The sequence below is a fragment of the Arvicanthis niloticus genome, chromosome 19 (assembly GCF_011762505.2).
Source record: "Arvicanthis niloticus isolate mArvNil1 chromosome 19, mArvNil1.pat.X, whole genome shotgun sequence".
Taxonomy (NCBI): Eukaryota; Metazoa; Chordata; class Mammalia; order Rodentia; family Muridae; genus Arvicanthis; species Arvicanthis niloticus.
In genome coordinates, this window is record NC_047676.1 from 30003217 (window position 1) to 30026228 (window position 23012).

General features: G+C 42.9%; 1 protein-coding gene across 2 annotated transcripts in view; it reads left to right on the forward strand.

Annotated features, from left to right (window-relative positions):
• The first annotated feature begins 4995 nt into the window (after nucleotides 1-4995).
• The window catches only part of Egflam (EGF like, fibronectin type III and laminin G domains), a 182754-nt gene continuing 164737 nt past the window's right edge, over nucleotides 4996-23012 (forward strand). For both annotated transcript variants that reach the window (XM_034523297.2, XM_034523299.2), the window contains exon 1: nucleotides 4996-5367. In XM_034523297.2, coding sequence (XP_034379188.1) covers nucleotides 5268-5367 — 100 coding nt within the window. In that variant the 5' untranslated portion in view covers nucleotides 4996-5267. The remainder of the gene's footprint in view (nucleotides 5368-23012) is intronic.

Below are 23012 nucleotides of genomic sequence, written 5' to 3' on the forward strand. Positions count from 1 at the left end.
CTACAGTTGGCCTAAAACTTGCTGTGTAGACTTTGCTGCCTCGCAGACATGTCTTTTTATAATGCCACAGTTTTATTGGATTAATCACCTAGCCCTGTCACCTCCCTAACCTTAACTGCCTTATAAGACCCTCTTCTCCATGAACAATCATGGGAATTTTGAGGCACCAACATATTAATTTTGGAGGGATGCAATTCAGTCCACAGAGGTGGTCGTGCATCTTATAGTAGTATGTGTCACCCACATTATGGTGCTTGCACTCAGTTATGCCTCTTGTGTTCTGTTTTAAGGAACAATTGACTGTGCAAGTGTTTTCTTCCCCCAGTGAAACAGGTCCTTTGGGGTCCATTTGTACTATACTTTTGTTGTATTTTGTTTGTATTTTCTGTGATATATTGCTTAGATATTTATCACAGAGGTCGCCGCATAATGGAGCCAATTCTCAATGGATGCTGGAGATGAGGAAAGTGATGCCATTGCTTGAAGATCTAGTTTTATCTGTGAGTGTTGGGTCTGAATTCTCTCTCAGAAATCTAGACAAGAGAAGAGTGAATAGGACTTGATGGGTCTCAGAAGGATCTATTTCTTGATCTTGGTGGCATTATGATGTTCTCATCTTCCTATATGTAACTCTTCAGACAGAATACCCTGTGCTTTGCATACTTACATATTATATGTTGATATGTGCCATGTGTATGCTACACATATAATATGTAAGTCTAATTAGGAAAGACATTATGTTAGAAATCGTTATGCCTGTCTATCATTTGCCAAAGCACAATTCTCTTTGACCAAATTATTAAAAGTGAAAACATTTGCCTTTGACTGAGCAAGGGCTCATCTAGAAATAAACCTTGTAGTCTATTATAACTTGAGCCCATGGTTCTACATTCAAGGTCATTCACTGCAGCTTATCATGATACAACAGAAAACAAAAGATGAAAGAACAAATACATCACACAACACACAGTAGAATATTATTCCAACGTTAGTGAAAAGGCAGCAGATCTGCTGACTTGGAAGGGTCTTCGGATTAATAACTATGCAGAAGCTGCTCTTATTTGAGATAAGCACAAGCACATGTAATATATGTGTGTATATACGTACATATATGTATATGTGTATATATACATACATATATGTACATATATATACATGTATCTATATATACATATATGTAGATAGATAGATAGATAGATAGATAGATAGATAGATAGATAGATAGATAGTGGAGTATCTGTAGAAAGCCACTCAAAACACCTGGTGGCTTTTGAGGGAGGAAAGGTAAAAGGATACCTTGTTACAGTCCATCTGCCTAATAAGCATTGCAAATTTACTTCATTTAAGTCAATAAAACCCAAACACATTTTTTTCTTTCTGAACTTCTGTCACCTTCATTTAGAGTACCACCAAACATCCTGCAATTGATATGTTTCCCTTTATTTTCTTTGCATCTATCCATGGGGTAGAAGTCAGCATCTTCATCTCAAGATACTGAGCAAGGTAGACAAGGCCATTAGCCTGCGGGTGATATCATTAATTGAGTTTAAATCACCAGAGAATTTAAACACTTTTTTTCAAAAAGACAAAACAAAACATTTAAAGTAATTTTTGCCATTGTTAGTTCCCGCTCCTCCCCCCGCCCCTGAAGGCAGGAAGAGGGTGAAAGTCAAGTGTCTCATTTGTCTTTAGCTAGATTTATAAGTGCTGTGAGCTGTTTGTCAAACTGGAAGGAGTGGGGACCTTGAGGGAATAAGATGTTAATTGCAAAGGAAGGGAATGGCTTCCTTCTGAAGCTTATCTTAACATTTGTGAAAGTCAAATTCTCACAAAGAAAGTTTTATGTCTGTGACCCTAGGACCCAGAGTATGTAGGGCCCCTCAGAAATAAAACATGACCTAGAGGTGAAACCTGCAAGAAACAAGGTGGGGGGGACCCCTGGAAAAAGAAGACCTGTTTCCTCAGTCAACTATGACTATCTGGAACATGGTTAGGAAGAGATAGATGTCAGCGCCTGTCTAGCAGAGAGCCAGGATGCTACAAAGTCATCTTTGCAAAACTAGCAATAGGCAGTTTATATAACAGGTTTTAAAAAAGACACAATCCTAGGTGGAGGGGCATGGAGGGGTGCTGGAAATCCATGGCGCTCTTTCATTAGCTAATATAAAATTAAGAGTAGAACTAGATTTGGTGGTACAAACTGTCATTATTCCGGCTCTTAGGAAAGCTAAAGAAGGAAGATTTTAATTTCCAGACCACAGTGGCCTAGGCAGTGAGTTCCAGGTGGGCCTCGGTGAGGATGCTCTGCCTAGAGAAGTAAAAGAAAATAAGTTGCAAACAACCCCGCCCCCATGAAAATTCAGTTATGGCTGCCATCCATTCTTTTGGGGAAGGCATGCTCCAAGCAGAGCCTGGGGTGAAACTCCCAACTCTCCAGATGAATTTGCTCTCCACCTGGTCATCCGCTTGAGAGACTGACTCACTGCGCTGGCAGTAGAAGGTCTGAACTTCTCCTCAGTTCTGTGCTTTTGAGGAAGCAGATGCAGGAGTTTGGCGAGTTTTGCAGCATTTCTCTGATTCAGTCTTTTTGGCTATGAAATGGGGATAATGTTAATAGTGTACCTTCTTGGTGTGGTTGCCATGGGGATTAAAAGCACTTTAGAGAGGGACCTGTACCCAAGAGATGGCATACAGATAGATGTTAAGTCTTAACACTCATGATTACTATTTTCTTAAATTCGTGTTCCAGAGAGTCATTGTTTTCGTTGCTTGCCAATCAGATTTCTCTTTCTCCTGTGTTTATTTATATTGATCAAATCCCCTCCCTCCTCTCCTCCAAGTCCCTCCCTCTCTTCTCCCCTTCTCCCTTCATGCACCCCTCCTTCCCTTCTCCTCAGAAAAGGGGAAGCTTCCCGTGGATATCTCCCAGCCTTGGCATATCAAGTTGCAGTAAGACTGGGTACCTCTTCTTCTATTAAGGCTAGGCACCACGGCAGTCCAGTTAGGAGAAAGGGATCCAAAAGCAGGCAATGTAGTCAGAGACAGACCCTGCTCCTGCTTTAGGATTCCCACATGAAGACCCACATGCACAACTGTTTATGTATGTGCAGAGGACCTACATCCATCCCGCGGATGCTCTCTGGCTGGCATTTCAGTCTTTGTGAGCCCTATGGGCCCGGGTTAGTTAATTCTGTAGGGTTTTTTTTTTTTTTTAATTCTGTAGGTTTTCTTGTGGTGTCCTTGACTTCTCTGGTTCCTTCAATCCTCCCTCCCCTTGTTCCACTGGATCCCCCAAGCTCTACTTAATGTTTAGCTGTGGGTCTCTGCATCAGTTTCCATCAGTTGCTGGGTGAAGTCTCTCTGATGACAGTTATGCTAGGTTCCTGTCTGCAAGTATCATACATAGTGTCAGGGATGGGGCTCGAACCAATGACTGGGCCAACCTCTGACTCAATGACGTCGAGTCATTCTTAAGTGAGAATGAGCAGAGCGATAAGGGAGGCATCTGCATTAGGCTTGCTTTAGGACATGCCAAGAACCCCAGTGTCAAAAGTCAGTATTGATAGAGCTGACTGATCCAGAAGGGGTGGCATGCCACTAGCCAAGGCAACTCAAAGCAGATTCTTGTGTGGCAGGGAGGCAGGGGGGATGACCTTCAGTGGCCTCAGGAATCCTAAAGGTCTACTGTAGAGTAACAGAAAATATCTCTGCAGAGTCACCTTGCTTGGTTTCCCTACACGGCTTCACCTCCTAAGTGTAGTGCAGTCGGTACGTTGTTCCTGCACTAGTTCCCCTTAAGAGAAACTCCAGTGCCCCGGACTTAGACTTCAGAGACTCAAGTTGAGGCTGACTTTGAATTTATTTATGGAACAATTACACATCTGAAAATACCAACGTGTAAGGAAATATATTCTAACCTTGCTAACAGAATTAGGTTCGCAACGGGATCAAGGGTAGAAATTACAGGAAAACACTCAACAGTCCTAATGGAAGGTTAACAAGAAGAGGCCAGGAAGCTGCTCTGCCAGGTGGGGCGTGGCGATCACCCGCAGACCTTTCTGGCAGTGACCGCAATCTCTATCTGCGGGGCATTTCCTAGGGCCTTTGATCTTTCCCCGGATTCTGGCGAGGGCCCGTTTTTTTCCTTTTAATTTATTTATTGAATCTGTTTTCACGAGGGCTTGGGGGTCAGAACGCCAGTTTGCACTGGAGCTTACCCCCTTTGGGGCAGTACTGTAAACTCCAGCCAGCTGTATGGATCGCTTAGGAAGGGAGGGGGTGTTTCCTCAGCTGGGGAGCTAAATGCTGGCTCTCGCATTGCTCCTATTCCCCAGTCCCAGCCTGGTCGCAAGCGGCCCCTTTACAGAGGACCTAGTCAGCCCCAAAGAAGTTGGAGTTGCCACAATTACCTGGACTTTGTTCTCCTTTTCTGGGGGGGTCTAAAGTTGCCACCTGCCACCACGAGGGGACCTGCTCCACGGACACCAGTCCCTAATCTTCATTTAGCCTTTGCCTCTGAGGGGCCTAGCCTCAGCTCTCCATCTGTGCGCCTTCAATCCCATTTATCTTCTTAGCACTCAAGACTTGGCCAGCCCCGCCCTCCTCGTCCCGGCTTGCAAATTACAGCCCCTCCCTTGAGCTTCCTCCGGAGTGCTATACTGAGTAGAGTAACCTTTGAGGTGTTAGGAAAAGTGGTTTAAACTGGGTGCAAGCCACCTAGAGGGGCATGGGGGAAGAAGGGTCCAACCAGTGAAGCATCCCAAAAGTTCAGGGTTAGGATCCAGCTGAGGACCCTGGGCCCGCAGACTGAGTCAAGGAACTCCGGCCGAGTGTTGAAGTCTGTCCCACCCCTGGCCCCCAATCTAGGTCACCCGCGGGGAAGGGCTGAGCTGGGGGCTGTCTGCGCCGGAGGTGGGCGCGGAGTGAATTGATTCAGACCCTGCCCCTCGTTCTTCCACTAGATTGTAATTCCATCTCCTGCGGGTCGAGCCGCCCTCCCTCAGGCGGCCGGTGCGTCCCTCCCCTCGGCTTCCAGCGTCCACTCCCCAGCCCCGAAAAGCCTTGCCGCTGCTAGCCCGCTCCACTCCAGCACGCCAGCTTCCCAACTGCTGCCTTGCCTCCTCGGACTCCCGAGTGGCTCCGGGTTCAGCTGCCTGGGTCCCCCACCTTCTCATCCTCGCGTCACTGGCGTCCCCCTCGTCCCCCAGGAGACGCCCTTTCCCTGCGCGCCCGGGACTTGGTGAAACTTTGCAGACACCGTCGGTGAGATGGATTTAATCTCAACCTTCTTGCTCCATTTCTTGCTCCTGGCCTGCAGCCTCCCACCCGGCGGCGCCGTGTCACTCCGAACGGCTCTGCGAAAATCAGGTAAAGCGTTCAGTGCGCCCCGAGCCAGGGTGCCCGGAGCACCCCGGTCCGGGCCTTTGGTGGGGTTCGCAGAGCAGGCAGCTTCACACAGCTCTCTCGGCTGACCAGCGTGGGCTCAGCCCGCCTTGGCTATGCGCAGAGCTCAACCGAGGCACGAGCCTCGCCCTCCCCCAGCCCAGGCAGTTCCAGGGATGTTGTTTGTTAAAAGAAACGATCTGTTTCCCAGAGCTAGCAGAGGTGGTGGGCTCTGTGCAGAACCACAGACTGCTAAAAGTTGGGGGCAGCTATCGCTCTGTCTCGGTTACAGAGGACTGAGAGAGCGCAGAGGACTTTCAACAGCTCCTCCTGCTTCTTTGAACATCTTATTAAATTCATACTGCCTAGAGCCCAGCCATTTCCTGTTGAGTGTCTGAAGGTTTGCCTGGAGCCCCCCTTCCTGGCTCTGGTCCTGTCCAAGCATAGGGTAGGGACTTGCACTTTCTCTGTTGTTGAGATTTTCTCGCAGCTCCGGGCTGTTTGTGAAGAGAGCAGCCCACAGTGGGTTAACCTGATCTCTTAGAACTCCCGTCTTAGCTCTGTTGTTCAAACAAAGATATATATATATATATATATATATATATATATATATATATATATATATATATATGCACTGTAGGCTAACTAGTACAAAGGACTGGAGAGGATGCAACACCACAAAAACTCACACTTCCTCTAGGTAAAAAGTATGGTTTTCTTTTTTTTTAAATCAACATTGATTTGGCTGTGTCATGAGGGAAAGTAGAACATTTTAAACAATAAAGTTCGTACATTGCTTCTGGGTAACGATTTTTATTCTTTGTTGGCCAGGACCATATTTAGAATTGTGAAAAAAAAAATCTGCTTTTTCTTAGCTTACTTTACAAGTAGGGGTTGTCTTATGGGATTAATTATGTCTTCTGAACAATGGAAAACAACCTAACTCTTTTAATTCAGCCTGCAAAACCTCACAGAAAGTGGAGTCTGCCTTCACAAATGTTTCTACAAGAAAGAGGCAAACCAGGAAAATTGATCAGAGTGCAAGGAAAATAATCTTGGCAGGTTCCCATTTACATGTTCAAATATTTCTTACTGCTCTGCTCTTGGATCTGTCTGGAGTTTAGGACTGTTGCCTTTGATCCTAGGAGATACCTTAGTCTTCAGGCTCTGTGATCACCTGTATCCCCTTACCTGACTTAAAATTGAGGACCATTCTCAGCTTCCCCAGCACATTCCAGATTCAGAACAAATCTGTCCGCACACTGTCCAGTTCACTGGGGAGGCAACGGCAGCCATCCAAGGTAAAATCGTATTAAATTGTCTTCTTGCATCTTCACATACTTTCTGGTCACAATAAGAGGAGCCTTTGAACTTTCTTGCTCAAGAAAACACTATGGACACTTGCCTTCTGCAGGTTTCTGCACACGAAACCATTTAGCATGTGCTTATTCAAACGTCTGTGGCTCTTAGCCTGTGTGACATATGCAAGGTTCTTTGAGGGTAGACTTCAATCCATTTAAGCAGAATGTAAAGCTATTGTACAAAAACTTGGCTGTATATAATTGCACACACGTCTCCCCCCACTTGCGTCATCATTTTCTATTGTTTTTGGTCATTCCTCTCCTAAAAACGTTTCTGCCTGGTCCACTCAGCATCTTGTCCAGATATTCACATCAACAATACCTCACATTGCTTTCTTTACTTGAAGTATTGAGGGGTGAGGGTGCGGGGGGGGGGGGGGGGGGCAGGGAGAGGAGAACAGTGATTTTTGAAAACTTCCTTTTAAATGTGTTTGGCCTCATCAAGGTAGACGGAATATTTAGACTGGCTTCAGCCTAAGAAAGGCTTTAAAAAAAAAAAAAAAAAACAAACTTCATAATTTTATCCAGACAATGGTTTTCAGGTTAGAAAGCTTCTTGGGGTGAAAATGACAGCTACTTCATAAACTTCAGGGCAAATTTTCCTTGTAGGCTCATTTACATCCCATGGAAAGACTAGTTTTTTGATCCGTAAAATTGGTCCAGATTAAAAACTGCCCCTGTTGGCTCTGATGCAAAGAGCAAGTGGCTCATTTGTAAGCTCCCCCAGACACCAGCAAATCCAGCTCGGGTCCATATGGGAGGGACTTTGTACCTGGTTTCCCCCAACAGAAATTGGCTTGGGTGCAGTACTTTGAAGGTGATGATGCCACCACACAGGCATTGCAAAGCAGTGTGACCTGTTTATCTCTTCCTCTTTACTCTGCACAATCGACTTTTGATACATACAGTTTCCAATTAACCCGAAGGTTCCGTCCTTTCTTTTAGAAAGAGACAGAAAAGAACACCTTGCCCCTCACCCCAAAGTTGTAGCACCTTCTGCCACTGAGTATTAGGAAATAAAACTCCACACATATGCCAAGAGACACAAGAGTTGTCACAGCGGTGCTCAAATTAAGTCAAATTAAATAATAATAACTGGCCCTAATTAAGTGCTTGTTACACTGTTCTGAGAACTTGACACATACTTATTTCTTTAATCAAGCCCTGTGAGCTGTGCTGCTACTCTCTTTGTTTTACTAAGGGGGAAACTGTGGCTTAGTGGAGCTCAATCTCTTACCCAAGGCTACACAGAGGCTAAATGCTGGAATGGGAATTTAGGCTCTGGTATTTGGCACAAAGTCCAAGTCTTGAGCTGTTTTGTTTGCAGAACTATGTAGACTTGAGTGTTTTCAAGGCTGAGTTCCCCAGGGATAGAAAGCCCTGTAACCTAGGTAGAGGACCTCGCCTTGCTATTTTGTGTGGGATATCTGTGTCACCTCCAAACAGAATAGTACCTAATCTACTGATGTGGGGTACAAGCTACTCTCCCCTGACTCCACCCATAAATAGTGTATGTAGCTTTACAGAGTAATGAGAAACTACTTATCTCTTTGTCAGACTCATGGGATTTAATGTTTGGGGGTGGGGGGAGAAAGACACTGGTGTTCCTTGGGGGTAGAAGAATGGGAAGGTGGAGGGTTCTATGTCTATACCACCCCTGCAGGCCACCACTGTGTATAAACACAGTGGGCTGAAAGAGTTTCATTCGTGTTCTGCATAAACCGGAAGCAAGTGCAAACTCCTCACTTTGCAACAGGACCAAGAGGGACTCCATGATTTGTCCAAGTTAATGTCAAAAGCTGAGCAGGCCTAGTGTGAAGATCCACTCTCCCCGCCAACCCCCAACACCAGTGGCCTGGATCCTCTTGCTTCTGGTCCTCAGCAGAGATTTCAAGGGTGAAATTCACATAACTGTAGATGCACAGGAAAGAAACCACTCACAGTTCACAGGCAGATCTGTCACCCTGGCCTTCATTTATGAAATTGTTTCTAGGCAGCTTTATTGAGATGAAAAACAAAAAACATCGTTATTACGTTTATGAAAAATCTTCCTTTTCAGGGATTGCTTGATAAGTTCTAATAAACATCTCCAGTGTGGACACCCTCAGCTGCTCAGCCTTAGCAGTAACCACCTAGGGGGCCTGTGTTCTCCTCATCACCTGCCTATGAGCTAATTCCCCTCTTGTAGACATTTGTTTTGAAATAAATGGTCTTGGGCTATTTTCTTTGCTTGAGAATATCATCTTGTGTACCATTGTAGAAGATCTACCCCAAACACAGCCCCTGGCAATGTGCTTTCTGACCCTAAAGTTTTGATTCTTCTAGAGTCTCTCATATTTTGTGTGTGCTTTCCCACACCCAACACAATACTTTCGAGATGAACCCATGCGTGGTGGCACTTATCAGCTATTTTTTCCCCTTTGTTATTGGTTAGTAGTAGTGCTTTGTATAGATCTTAGATGACCGAAGTGTGTTTAACTGTGGTTCCCTAGGGAATGGCTTTTTAGGGGTTCTCAGCTTCAGGCTGTGGTGAATGGGGCCGATCAGTGTGAATATGCTTTTATTTCTCTTGATAAGGAGCCAAATGGGGATCATTGCTTCTGGTAGGGTGAACTTTCCAAGAAAGCACTAAATCGCTTTTCAGAATGGTTGTACTATTTCACATTCCTAGGAGCAATGCTCTAGTCATCCTGGATTCCCTGCAGCATTTGGTACATGTTTTCGTTTCATCTCTACAGCTGTGAAGGAAAAACAAAAAACAAAAAAGCTAAAACAAAAACCTGACAAAAAGAAACATATGGGAGGGTGGGTTTAGTTCACAATTCCATGTTAGAATCCATCACTGGAAGTGACAAGAATTTGAAGCAGCTGATTGTATCACCTCCAGTCAAGAGCAAAGAGAAGAAAATACATGAGAGCTCACTTGCTTGCTGGCCGGCTTTTGCTCAATGATTTCCCTGCTATTATATGGTCATGATTCCCCTGAATAGAGAATGGTGCTGCCCACGGTGGGCCTTCCCACATCAGTCACCTTAAGACAATTGCCACAGGCCAAGTCAATGTTGACAATCCCTTACTGATTGATACTTTTCCCCTAGGTCATTAGTTGTGTCAAGTTGAAAATTAAAGCTAACCATTTCTTTTTCATTTCTCTGTTTCTTTCTTTTTGTTTGGTTTAAGGTTTACAATGGGTGTATAATGATATATCTCACCATAGTTTTAATTTTTTGTTTTCTTCATGACTAATGATATTGAACTTTTTTTCACGTGTCATTTGCCTTTCAAGTTCTTTGAATCTTTTGATTTTTTCTGAAGAAAAAAAGAAGAGATGTTTGTTTTCTTCCTGAATTTGTTTTTGTACATTTTGAGTACAGCGCTTTATTAGGTGTGTGCTTTGAAAGCATCAGCTTCCCAGATGCAATTTGCTCATTTTATTGCATGTATGTGTGTGTGCCCAGCTGTGTGGCAGTGGGTACACATATAGAGGTCAGAAGACAACCTCAAATGTTATCCTTTTAAAGCTATCCACACCCTTTGACAAAAAGTCTCATATTGGCCTGGAGATAACTAACTAGGCTGGACTTGCTGGCCAATGAGCCTCAAGGGCCCCCCTGTCTCTTTTTTCTCAGCATTGAGATTACTAGTGCATGTTATCATGGCTAGAAGTTTTCCATGGGTTCCAGAGACTGAATTAGGGTCTTTGTGTTTTCGAAACAAACACTCCCCTGACTAAGCTATCTCTGATATTAGACCTTTTCCATGTAATTTGTATGTGAATTGGGGGTCTTGTCTTTTCTGGAGCCCCTCCCCCCAATTTTCTTTTCTTTTCTTTTCTTTTTTTTTTTTTTAACTAGCCAACTCTATCCCATCACAGTGAGATTGTATTGGTTCTTGGGAGCCCCTCCCCTTTCTGTGTGTGTATAGGTAGATGGATAATAGATAGATATGTACGTGTGTGCTCACATGCATGTATGGTATCTAGTAGTGCTTAGCTGGTAATGCTCCATGAGCTTCAGGAATCATGGCAGAAGAACTCTACACTGCATCTGTTCTCCTCTCTTTCCATGGATTTCTTGATCACATCTAGTAACTACAAAGAAACACTTCTTTCTATTTGTTTTATTTTTTTCAGTCGTTAACTCTTGCCCCATGACTGTTTGTGATCAAAACAGGGTTGTATGTGGTTTAATGCAAGGCAGTACTTCCCCATAGGAAGAATGACTTGGACTGAAACAATATACCTCTTCATCCCCTGGGCTAAGAGTTTAATAACCTTAGAATTCTTTGGAGAAAATAGTAGTCTGTAGTTTTTCTTCTGTTTTGCCACCCTCAGTGTGTTAATATGGTCTGAAAGCATCCAGTGATTCCAATCTGGATTTATGAAAGTCAAGTCCAATATGTCTGAGGTTATGGTGAGCCTCACCTTCCACATGGTTTGTCCTGTGGATGGATGTCTTGTATTCCCATGTCCCACTCACTGAGGTTAATTAAGTAGGTTTGTAGTATTTTCCGTGGATTATAACATGTGGTTTTAGTTGGTTGATTGGTTGGTTGGTTGGTTGGTTGGTTAAATGAGAGTAGGTCTGAGGTAACTCAGGCTTCCTCCACCTCCCAACTTCTGTGATCCTAGGTATGTGCCACCACCCCTGCGTCATGATATCTTGATGGCAGCTGACTGTTTGAGCTGGCAAAGTCCCTGCTTCTTAATGAGCACCGCATGTCAGGCTACATGTACTAAGAATCACTTATAGATTCTAACAGAAAAGAAAAAAAGGGGGAGGGGGGTGAGGATTGAGGAAATCTAGCTACCAGAGCCTAAGGTGCAGGCTGTAGGAAAAGTTTCTGAAAGCTATTTTTGAGTCCACTCATGTGGACCTCCCTTTTGAAGAAGGACCCAACATGTAGCTTCAATGTCCTGAGATAAACCAGGAGATGCTGTCTCCATACTGAACAGCTGATTGAAGTGGGTAGTCTCAGGTGGAAAAATTACATAGACAGCCAGCAGAGGGCATACCTTTAGAGCTTGGGGGAGCAGGTCTCAGGCTCTGGACAGGCAGGTACAGAGGTCTTCAACTATGCAGAAAGAATTTTTAGAGTACATCCCAGGCGTCAGACTTTGAAACAAGAACTCCAAGAGAGTTGACAACAGGTGACTCGAAGTCTACACATGGAGAATTTGCCCCCCCACACACCTCCCCTTCTTCATACCTCTACCCTGCTAACACCCACAGTATTTGTCTCTTCCACATCAAACTGTGCCAGATAGCAGCGCAATTGGCCAGGTGTGATTTAATTAAGCAACCACATACAGACTCACTGGGATTTCTGAAGGTTGGCTTGGGGATTTGTTATCTTCTTTCTTCTTTGGTTGCTGTTGTTATAATTACCTTTTTAGAGACAGGCTTGATAGAGAGCCCAGGTTAACTCTGAAAGGGTCCTTCTCCAGCTTCAGGCTCCTGAGTGACTTGTGGACTTATGGTGCCTGAATGACACCTTTCTGGAGCCAAACCACCCACACCTTCTTTCCCTGCTTGTCCACTGAGGGATGGCTTCGAGTAGACCTGAGAAAGAATAACAGCCACACCATGATCTACATAGCCAACCCCCACCCTCCATTTTTCTCTCTCCTCCATGAAGCTTGCACGGGTAGCTCCTGACTGAGCAGGCATGCACACACTTCAATATTCGGCCAATTTGAGGCTAAGCTCTGAGTTTTCCTGTTGGTTATTTGGTGACATTTGGAAATTTGTGTAAACTATGCACCCTTTCTCTAGCTTCCAATAAATAACAATGTTAAGAAAAGTACCTACCTTATAGGCTTTCTTGAAGGACTAATGAGGTAGTGCATATTACAAGACATTGGATAGGACTGAGTGATGCTTAAGGCAAAATTGAAGAAACCGTTAATCTGGGTTAGAAGGAAAAGCCTGAATGAATATATATGCAAATATATTTACCGGCATCCTAACAAACATGAGCATTTATGATTTCGTTTCTTTATCCTTTCCCAGACATGTTAATGTATCACTGCTTGTGATTTAATTTGTAGTGTCTTATAAACATTTCCAGTGTTTTATAAATAAGTTAATTTATGAATCAAAAAATTGTGCAGCCACCTTGATTTTTTTTTGGGGGGGGGGGGCTTGGTAAATGAGGCTGCCAAGTGCATGTGTTTTCTTTGAGTGGATTACCTCTGTATGAAAGTGTAACCCTTGTGGTGATGCTTGAATTTTACCTGGTAACTATTTTGAGTGAAGTTGTACAGAATTAGGAGAAGGGAAGTGGTTTCTCAAAGAATATTCTCACACTTGATCTATGACAGGGAATCAGCCCAAGTCTGAACATAGTCAGGTATTAAGCAATAGCCGAGGTCTTATGCACAGGTTAGTAGTGACACAGAAAGACAGGCCAGGCCCTGTGAACTTCCTGTAATGATCCTTAGCTATAAGAAGCCCTCTCTTCTCCTAGGTTACCTCACTGCTATCTTGCTTTGAAAATCAAAGGAAGTAAAGCAGACCAGTGCCTTGAGAGAACTGAAGTACTATATATGGGTAAGATATTCCAGGTTGGGCATCCATAATCCAAACTCTGAAACTCTAAACACAAAACTTTTTAAGCACTGACATGATGCCCCATGTGGAAAAACCCACAGATGACTCGATACGTAAAATCCTAACCCTTCCTGTTCTTAATGAATCTAGATAAAGGAACTCTGCCTGCTTCAGCTAAGAGTGATCTTGCTAACTACTGGTGTCTTCACCAGCCAGGCCTAGCAAAGCTGCCCTTCTGATGGCTCTTCTCGCATCTCCGTTTATTTCTAAGTCTCTCTCTCTCTCTCTCTCTCTCTCTCTCTCTCTCTCTCTCTCGTCACTCCCCTAATGACACTTGAGATGGGTTTCTTATCTGACTCTGCAAATACTGAGCCATTTAAATTTTAACACTCGTTTGGTTTTTTTGTTGTTTTATTTATTTATTTTTTTTGCTGACAAGGCACCCCCAAATCCTGATTCAGTTTTAATACAAAGTTAATGCTATTTATTTTTCTTGGTGCAATAAGTTTATATTAGCCTTTTAACAGTTTCCTTTGTGCAAAAGGAGTCGTATCAGCAGGCACTTCTCCATAACATCTGGGCAGTTGGGAACATAATACTTAAATATAACCTGCGTTTAAAGCCTTCCTTGGACAGATGGCTAATTTTATTGATCTAATCTTACACTTAGGAATAGGTCCCATGATCCTTTGCTCGCAATTCTTACGAGTGAGCAGAGAAATAAATAACATGGCCGATGGTTGTGAATTAGGAGCCTGTTACTTGTCTGTGATTTATCTTTTAAATAGTTCCATATAAACAGTGGCAGTATGGATTGCTTGAGTCTCTACCCTAAGGGAGTTTAGATAACGCTTGCCGTAATGCAAGAAGGAAGGCAATACTCTAGCCTCTATGAGTTTACATCTATTTTCACCTCTTGGTGGCAGGGTTAAATGTGGAACATTGCGTCTGCCCTAGGCAGGCATCCATGCTCCCTGGGCTGGTTAGTTATCATTTGAGCAATTTTACTGTGAAGTCCACTCTCAAAGACAGCTTCGGAAATATATCATATGAGGTCAATTCACACAAGAAACTGTGTGTGGCCGTACATGTCTGTGTCCTAGGAATTGGGTGGTAAACTCAGGAAGCTTGTAAATCCCAGGCCATGGTGGACTGTTACACAGTGAGACTGTCTCAAAAATCAAAAAACAAACAACCCAGCAGCAGACCCAAATTCACACTACAGGGTTCGTGTTGATCAGGGTTAGCTGTGTTGAAGTTTGCATGTGTTCCTCTAATTTTGCACAGACAGAATAAGAATCCAGCAAGCCCAGTTCAGTGTTTTCTTAATGCGATAGCAAACTCATTTGTCTGCTTCAGGTTGGTTCATCCTGTCCTTAGAATAGTTAAAAAGGGCAGTGGTGGTGCCTACCTTTAATCCTAGCTCTCAGGAGGCAGAGGCAGGCAGATCTCTGTGAGTTTGAGATCAGCCTAGCCTACAGAATGAGTTCCAGGACAGCCAAGGCTACACAGAGAAACCCTGTCTCAAAGAAGCAAAGAGAAACCATGTCTTGGAAAAGACAAAACAAAACAAATAAAAAGAAGAGTGTATGTCTGCTGCAGCACCTACAAGCAAGCACTTGCATTAACCTGTTCAATTAACATCAGCTGCTGGGTGAGCAACTTCAGAGTTTGTTACCTTCACGTGATATTTATTTTCCATTTATTCACAGCCCAGTGTGTGTGTTTCTGGTTGGCTGTTCCCTCTGGATAGCTCTCTTGTGTGTGGTGACCTCAAGATCTTGCCATCCTTTGTTGAGATTCTCCATCTTGTGATGGTACTATCTTCGAGAGAGACAGACCTACAAGGAGGGAGGTGAGCAGCCGGAAGGAGTGTGGGAGAGGCTTTATGTGTCAGAGCAGACCACAGTCACAACGTCCCAGCAAGAGTTCCAGGGGATGCATTTTAGGTGAGCACATGGGAAGAACCTGAACCCAGGACAGTAGGTTGTCTCTGATGCTCCATTTTGAAGTTCCTTAAAGGACCAAGAAGAGGTGTTACCAAATTTGTAGGAGCAGACCGTCTACAGTTTTTGTGTCTTTTGGCCTGTGCATGGGTTTGAGCTGGAGTGTAACTTTCGTGGTAATGTACAACTTTGTTTGAAAAGCAAGTGCTTCGGGTTTGTGTGCTGTTACTATATCAGAATGAGTAGCCAAGGATGGGAACTTACAAAGAAAGAGATGTGGGATCATCGTCCTGGCCCATGATCTTAAGGCTGCACCTGGTGATGTTCTTGCTGGTCAGAAACCTGAAGTGGTACAGAGAGAACATGGAGCCATAAAGAACGGAGGGAGTGTGTGTATGGATCCTTGTCTCTGTCTATTTTAATAAAGGAACCATTATCCAAATATAAATTCTCCCTCTAATGACCTTATCTAATTCCTAGTACCTCTGAAAGGCCCCAGCTCTAAATACTACTCAGATTAAATATCCACCCTCTCAATGCCTCACAGTAGTGATTAAATTTCAAGACATGTTACTAAGGGGCATGCGGTCAGGCCGTGTCTGAACCATGGCAGTTACCATCTGTCAGAAGCCACAGCAATATAAGGAAAGACCCTAAAAGCCAAGCAATCCAATTGACGTAGATCAGTTTAGAACAAGGCCTGAAATATAGAGAGAACTACGTTAACCAGGGCTCCACCATTGTGGTTGATCTCTGACAGTTTCTGAAGCTACAGTGGTTTGATTTCCAGAATAGAAATTATTTGTTCCTCTAGGTTCCTTTCTGCCCTCATAGCTGGTTCACAGAAAGCCTGACTGCCACTGCATGCTCTGGGCTCCCTGTCAATCATGTGCCATTAAATATACCACCTTCCTCTGGGTTCCCTCTTTGCTGAGTGAGTCTGAACTCTCCTCAGAGGCTCTGCCATGGTATTGTGTATCTGTCTATATAAATCTAGTAAATATCTTACCCCTAGGGACAAACAGTGTCTCCTCAGACCCCAAACCCAGAACTTTTCAAGCTAAATGAATATATGACTGTGTATTCTTACATCTTACAAGAAGTAAAATTAACCCCTTTATAGGCGTCACCTATGAATTAGAGTGGTGGTTCCTCAACTTCCCTAATGCTGTGATTCCTTAATATAGTTTTCTTATATGGTGGAGGCCCCTAGCCATAAAATTATTTTCATTGCCTCTTCATAACTGTACTGTTTCTACAGTTATGAATCATAATGTAAATGTAAATATCTGTATTTTCTGATCATCTTTGTGGGTTGTGACCCACAGGTTGAGAACTACTTGGAGAGTAGATTTTTTTTTTTTTTTTTTTTTTTTTTTTTTTTTTTGTGGTGGGGTTGGGGAGATACTTCAGAAGATAAAGTCTTGCCACATAACTGTGAGAAATTTTATATCCAGAACTCATGTTTTAAAACATTGAGTGCGTGGTTTACACACGTGCACTTACAATCCCAGCACTGGGAAGCAAGAGACAGGAGGCCCTCTGGGGCTTGCTGGCTAACCTGTTGTAGCCTAATTGTTGAACTCTAGGTTTCTGATGTCTACTTCAGGCTTGTGCACATGCACACATGCATCTATGCATGTGTATGCACATAAATACAAAATAATAAGGGAAAGAATGGCTTTCTAAGAAGACAAATTGAAACTTTAGCCACCCCATCCACCAGTATTCTAGAAGCTTCTTTGTGTCTCATCATAGAAAGGACTCTTCACGGTAGATAATTTATTCAGTAAAATGCTTCTTAAAATATAACAATAATCTTTTAGACATAGCATCCTGCTCAATGAGGATGAAGATAGTTTGGATAGATCCCATGTCAGTAAATTCATAGGTTTGTTTGAATGACTTTCCAAAGCACCTTCAGAATTTCAATTATGGCTTCACAACTTCATTAAGGCTTTGTCATCTTTGTTCCACTGGGAAGTGAGGGCACTTAAGATGACTTAAAAGTAGCCAGATGGCATAGCCAGGAGATGAACCTGGCCTAACCAACAGTCTGACACTATTGCTCTGCAGTGTGGAGATGTATCTGTAGCCAACAGAGAAGATAACAGTGAAAGTTCTGGAAGCTGACTTCACTCTGCTGGATGACTTGCTATCTCATAGACCTCTTTGCTTGCCCAGCGTTGAATGTAGTCCCCACATTGATCTGACACTGGAATATTTTTCCTTTATCTCTGCCCAGGTAAACTCAAGATGTGACTCCATCACCCATGGAGGGAATTTTACAGTGAGATTTCCTCTTTATCCTTCCTTCTTTTGAGAGGCTGTGTGCATGCCATGGATGCTCTAGAATGACTGAGGAGGGTTGACAGTCATACCCCCAGTGTATGGTGTACAGATGACAGCCCCCTGAATCTTCTAGGTGTCTCTGATAAGAGAGATTTTTAGTGTCTCATGGACCACCCTGATGACTTTGAAGTTTCCCATCCCTCAAATATTCAGTAGCCACTTTCTTTGGTAGTAAGCAATACTTGTTATTCTTCCAAAATAGAATAAGTCAAGGCTCAGCATTCAAGTGACAAGGCTTTCTCCTTGATGTTCCGAGTTTCTAATTGGTGTCGTGAAATAAAGAAAGCATTAGGTCGTATAATGGCTATTCTAAAGTAATGGATAAACTTCAGTTACAGACCATATGCAGAACACAGGAACTGTAGAGACTCCAGTCAGACAAGTCTGCATTTGAACTCTAGCTTCAGCTTTTACTGTTGACTGATTCCAGAGGCCTGCTTCATTTTTCATTTTTTATGGATCTCATCTGAAACTTAAACATCATAACACCTAGAATAATGTTGTTTAGGCAAGTCTATAAAATGCCTAAACATTTGGTGCTCATTAATTACGTTGTTTGTTTTATAAGGGTTTATATACTAGCAGAAATAGTATAGTTTTTTTCAGATTGACACGACCTCAGACTTGGAGGACATTGACATAACATGCAAATGAGCTTAGGAGCCCATGAACATGCAAATGAAAGAATTCCATTGCTTTAATTTCATATCACAGATTTTTCAAATATGCACCCTCAAATGATGAGTTGTAATGTCTAGGTTAGTCATCAAGTTCATGTCCTTGACAAAAGACCTGAAATCAGAATCAAATTTAATAAAAAGTAGTAGGTGTTCACTTTGGAGTTTTGTATAAAATCAGGAAGGAAGGATTAAGCCACTGTAGGAGTGACAGGTTTTCATATGTAAACCCTCAAAAAACCAGCTGTAATTGAAATATTTTTTTGAGGTTTCTTAGCATTTTTAAAAGCATGCTATTATAGAATACATTTAAGATATGTTATTTTTTGAAAGAACTTTGTTTGTATTCACTTATCTGTATATGTGCACACCTGTGTGCAAGTGTCTGCCAAGACTAGAAGGTATCAGATCCCCTAGAGTTGTAGTTATAGATTGTCATGAGCCTCCCAACATGGACTCTGGGAACCAAACTCTCGTCCTCTCTGGAAGAACAGCATGTTCTCTTAATGATTCTAATCTCCAGCTCAAAGATGCTATTTCTGTGGTAAGTGCTGTCATTCACCCCTCCCCCACTTTTTTGGAGCCCGTCTTACATAATCTTAGGCTGGCCTGAAACTCACAATGTGGCTAAGAATGCCCTTGAACTTCTGATCCCTTGCTTCTTCTAGTGCTGGAATTACTGGCATGCAACACCAGACCCAGCTCTTTGTCTTTTTTGTTTTGTTTTGTTTTTTCCTTTCCCCGCCTTTGATTTAATAATATTCTGCTACGACAACTTTCTCCAAGTGCAGTTCTGATCTTGCAACTCTTATATTTAATATGTTTTCCTTTCAGGACCCCTTGGTCTTCTAGGACCTAATGCTGGACACTCTAGGCTTGGGATAACATGGCTTTTCTTTTCCTGTCTTCCCTCTGAATTCATTTCACAGTCCGTTTTCCGGTCAAGCTAGATTGCTTGCCATTTTATAGACCCTCTCCTCCTTTTCCAGTTCTGAATGCTGTCCACATGTTGCTTTGGCTTAAAATATTGCTCTCTCATCTCAGCGAAAGGAAATACCTTTGAAGTACGACTCAATTGCTCCTGGCCAGAGAGTTTTCACATAACACCCCATAGGCAGAAGCCAGCCCATAGGTCTCCCATTGTGCCTGGACTTTTGGTTGTGGTGGTCTTTTGGTTTTGGAGTGTTTGACTCACATCTCCCATTCTTCACTTTTCCAAGAAAAGCATCCTGATTTCTCTGCCTTTGCCTCTCCTCCATCGCCTGATGGAGTGTCTTGTGTGAGGCTGGCCCTTCAGCCGACAGCTGTGAGATGGGAAACAACAGCCTCATTCTGGGCAAATGCGTTTTCACATCGTGTGATTAATTTGGTCCCCAAACTCATTTCCTTTCTCAAGTGCAATACAGAAAAGGTGTCACCTCCGCGTGCTAACGTTGTTGCTCAACCTGGGCAGACGTTTGGAAACCCACACTGCAGTGTGATTTAGAGACGGGAATGCCCCTGGGAGTCTGTCTGCAGCAGCAGGTAATTTAAGTCCCACCTCTGCCTGCTGCAGGCTGTTGAAGTGTCAGGGTTTTAAGGAGACCCTGATTGAGTCTAAACTATGGACTGCATCTCTGTTGCTACCCAGAGACCAAGTCTGGTTTGAAATAACCTGTAGGGCTGAGACCTGCCTTGTATGTGGAGGTTACGAAGCCAAGACAGGACCGTATACTTAGACATCAGAGACAGGGGTTAGGAAGGGTTAAAATAGCCCAGTGTTCCACACTCCTTTGCCCATCTGCTTTTAAAACAGGAAGAAAGTGTGGCTTCCATGGGAATGAAATGACTGAGAAGGTCAAGTTGCAGGAGAGAGGCTAAAACCGGTCCGTCTACCGTAATGAGGTCTGACTGCAAGGCCGTGAGGAAAACAGTACCCCAGTTCTTCAACATTCATCTTCAGTTTTATTGTGCTGACCCTGGCTTGCTTCCAAAAATCAATCCTGCAAACCCTGGAAAGTGAAATGGCCAAAAGCTGGACATTCTGCAAAGGTGTTTTTCATTGTTTGCCTTCTGAGGACCAACGAGCCTGAAAGTGCTCCTGGGCAGCCTGATTGAAAGCACCCGATCGATTGACCAGTGAACTGACTCCGTGATCCATGTGTATATCAAGAAATATGCGATGACACACATGTGCACATACGCGTACTAGTTACAAATGAGTCACATTGAAGTTGAGATTAAGAATGAATGGAACAAATATTTGGTATTAGGAGAAACTGTATTGGTGTCTGAAATTGACTTTGAAATGCACTAGATTTCCTGATGATAGATGGAGAGACAGACTGTTAAACAGATATGTGATAAATCAAGTATAATAAAATATTAATGTAGAGGCCTAGTGGTAAATACACACACACACACACACACACATATATATATATGTATATATATATCATATACATATCAATACACATACATATACATATACACATCATATACATATCACATACATATACATCATATACATGTATATATCCATCATATACACACACACACACACACACACATATATATATGTATATATATATAGCTTCCTCTAAAATTCTTTCACTTTTCTTTATGTTTGAATATTTTCATGATAAATTGATGGAAAAGATGACGTACATATTAAGAAAAAAACCAAGGATACATTTTATACCCATAAAAGTGAGGGGTTGGCTCTGCACACCACATGAGTGGGGTTTCTCCTTTGTGGATGTGTGGGTATATTCCTATGTATGTCTTCAAGTGAATGTGTACATGTGGCATGTCTTCCTCAATTGCTCTCCAACCTTATTTTTTTTGAGACAGGGTCTCTCAGTGAACCTGGAGCTAACTGATTTGGCTAGACTGGTTGGCCACCAAGAACTAGGAACCTTCCTGCCTCTGCTTCTCTGGTGCTGTGATTACAGGAATGTGCCACCAGGTCTGGCTTCTTGCATGAGTGCTGGAGATCAAAGCTCAGGTCCTCAGGATTTTACAGCAAGCACTTTACCCACTAACTCATCTCTCAGCCTCAGGTTTTCTACTTTTGTCCTGTGCCCCCATTCCTCGCCAGAATGCCCTCAGCTCTTCTCTGCCCTGCCCTGTGCTCTATAGGGCTATACTTGAGGAGAGGGGAAGAGAGCCTGGTGGAATTCCTCCCATTTCCTCACTGATTTTTAGCTGCTCCACTGGCAGTAACTGGGTTTCCCTAACACTCAGAGCTCCTGAAGCTGCATGACCCTGCCCCAGTGGGCTCCAGAAACAGCCTTTTCTGTATTTGTGTGTCTAGCCCTGTGGGTACTGATGGCATTGTACTGGTCTCTGGGTGCACAGGCATTCTAGAGCTCCTTAAAGCTGCTCATGCCTCTATATGTAGTCTCTTAATTAAAAGTGTTTTAAATATTAAGTAAATTCTTCTTCCTGCCGGGACCTTGATGGATACCTTTGGTCCTTCTGTTTTGTAATAAATGCCTTCTTTCTGCTCTGCTCCTCCCAGGGCATACCCACAAGGTTCTGATTTGTGTGTAGCTTGCATTTACAACTCTCCCAGGAGCAGGTCTGATTCAGCTGGAGGCTGGCTGCCTTAAATCTATGCAGTAACTTTCAGCTAAATGGAAACTCATCTTTGGAGATTGAGCTTGTCTGCTGGGTGAGGATCTGATGGCCATCTGGACAAGAGCTGAGTGTGACACACCTGTGACTGTGATGGGCTAAGAACTAATGACAGACTCTCCATAGAAATTCTACCAGTGCCAGAGATCTCTGTACACATTGAGTCTACAGGATTCAATATGTATCTTACAATTAAACATTGGTTAAAAGGGTAGATCTTTGTTTGTTTATTTGTTTTCTTTTGTGAGTTTTTTTATTATTGGATACTTTACTTATCTACATTTTAGATGTTATCCCTTTTTATTGTTTTTGAAAATGCATATTTCACGACAGAATGACCTAAGACAGGCTCAGTCTTGTTTATGAGATGAAAAAGGGGGAGAGGTGAAGAGCTTTTGGGGCTGCTTGCCAAGAATCTGACATGGGCCAATGACAAGGAAGCAGGCTTCAGGCAGGAATCTGACATTAGGCTAGAACAAAGAAGTAATTTCAGGCAGGAATCTAAATTTTAGGCTAGAACAAGGAAGTAGGCTTCAGACATGAAAATGACTTTGGGCTAGGACAGGGAAGTTGGCTCAGATATTTTGGTCATCCAGATAAGCCCTTAGAAACAGTGATCACGGGAGTGTTCTGAGAATTTTGTTTATTGCCTTGCTTGTTCTTGACTATTTGTGTTTATTGTCTTGTTATTTGTCCTTGACTATTTGCATGTATTGTATTGCTAGTTCCTCAACCTAGAACTGACCTTAATACTTGCATGTAATTAAAATGGCATAAAGCAAAAAGGAGGAGAGGGGATGTGATAGAGGGTTTCTAGGGAGGGGAAATGAGAAAGGGGGATAAAAAAGGATAAATAAAATAAAATTTTAAAAAATAGGTATTCTGATTTAAAAGGGGGGAGGTAGATCTTGTGTTAAGCATTCTTACCATGATAAAATAAAAGCAAAACATTTAAAAGATTGCTCTTGTCACACATACTATGCTAAGTTGTGATGAATGTAAAATTAAATCGAAAGATAGACTGAGTATTTCATCCAATATTACCAGATTAAATGACAAGTTTGAATTTGAATTTCAGGCAGACCACACATCTACTGAGTCAAATAAAATAATTTTTAGTGTAGA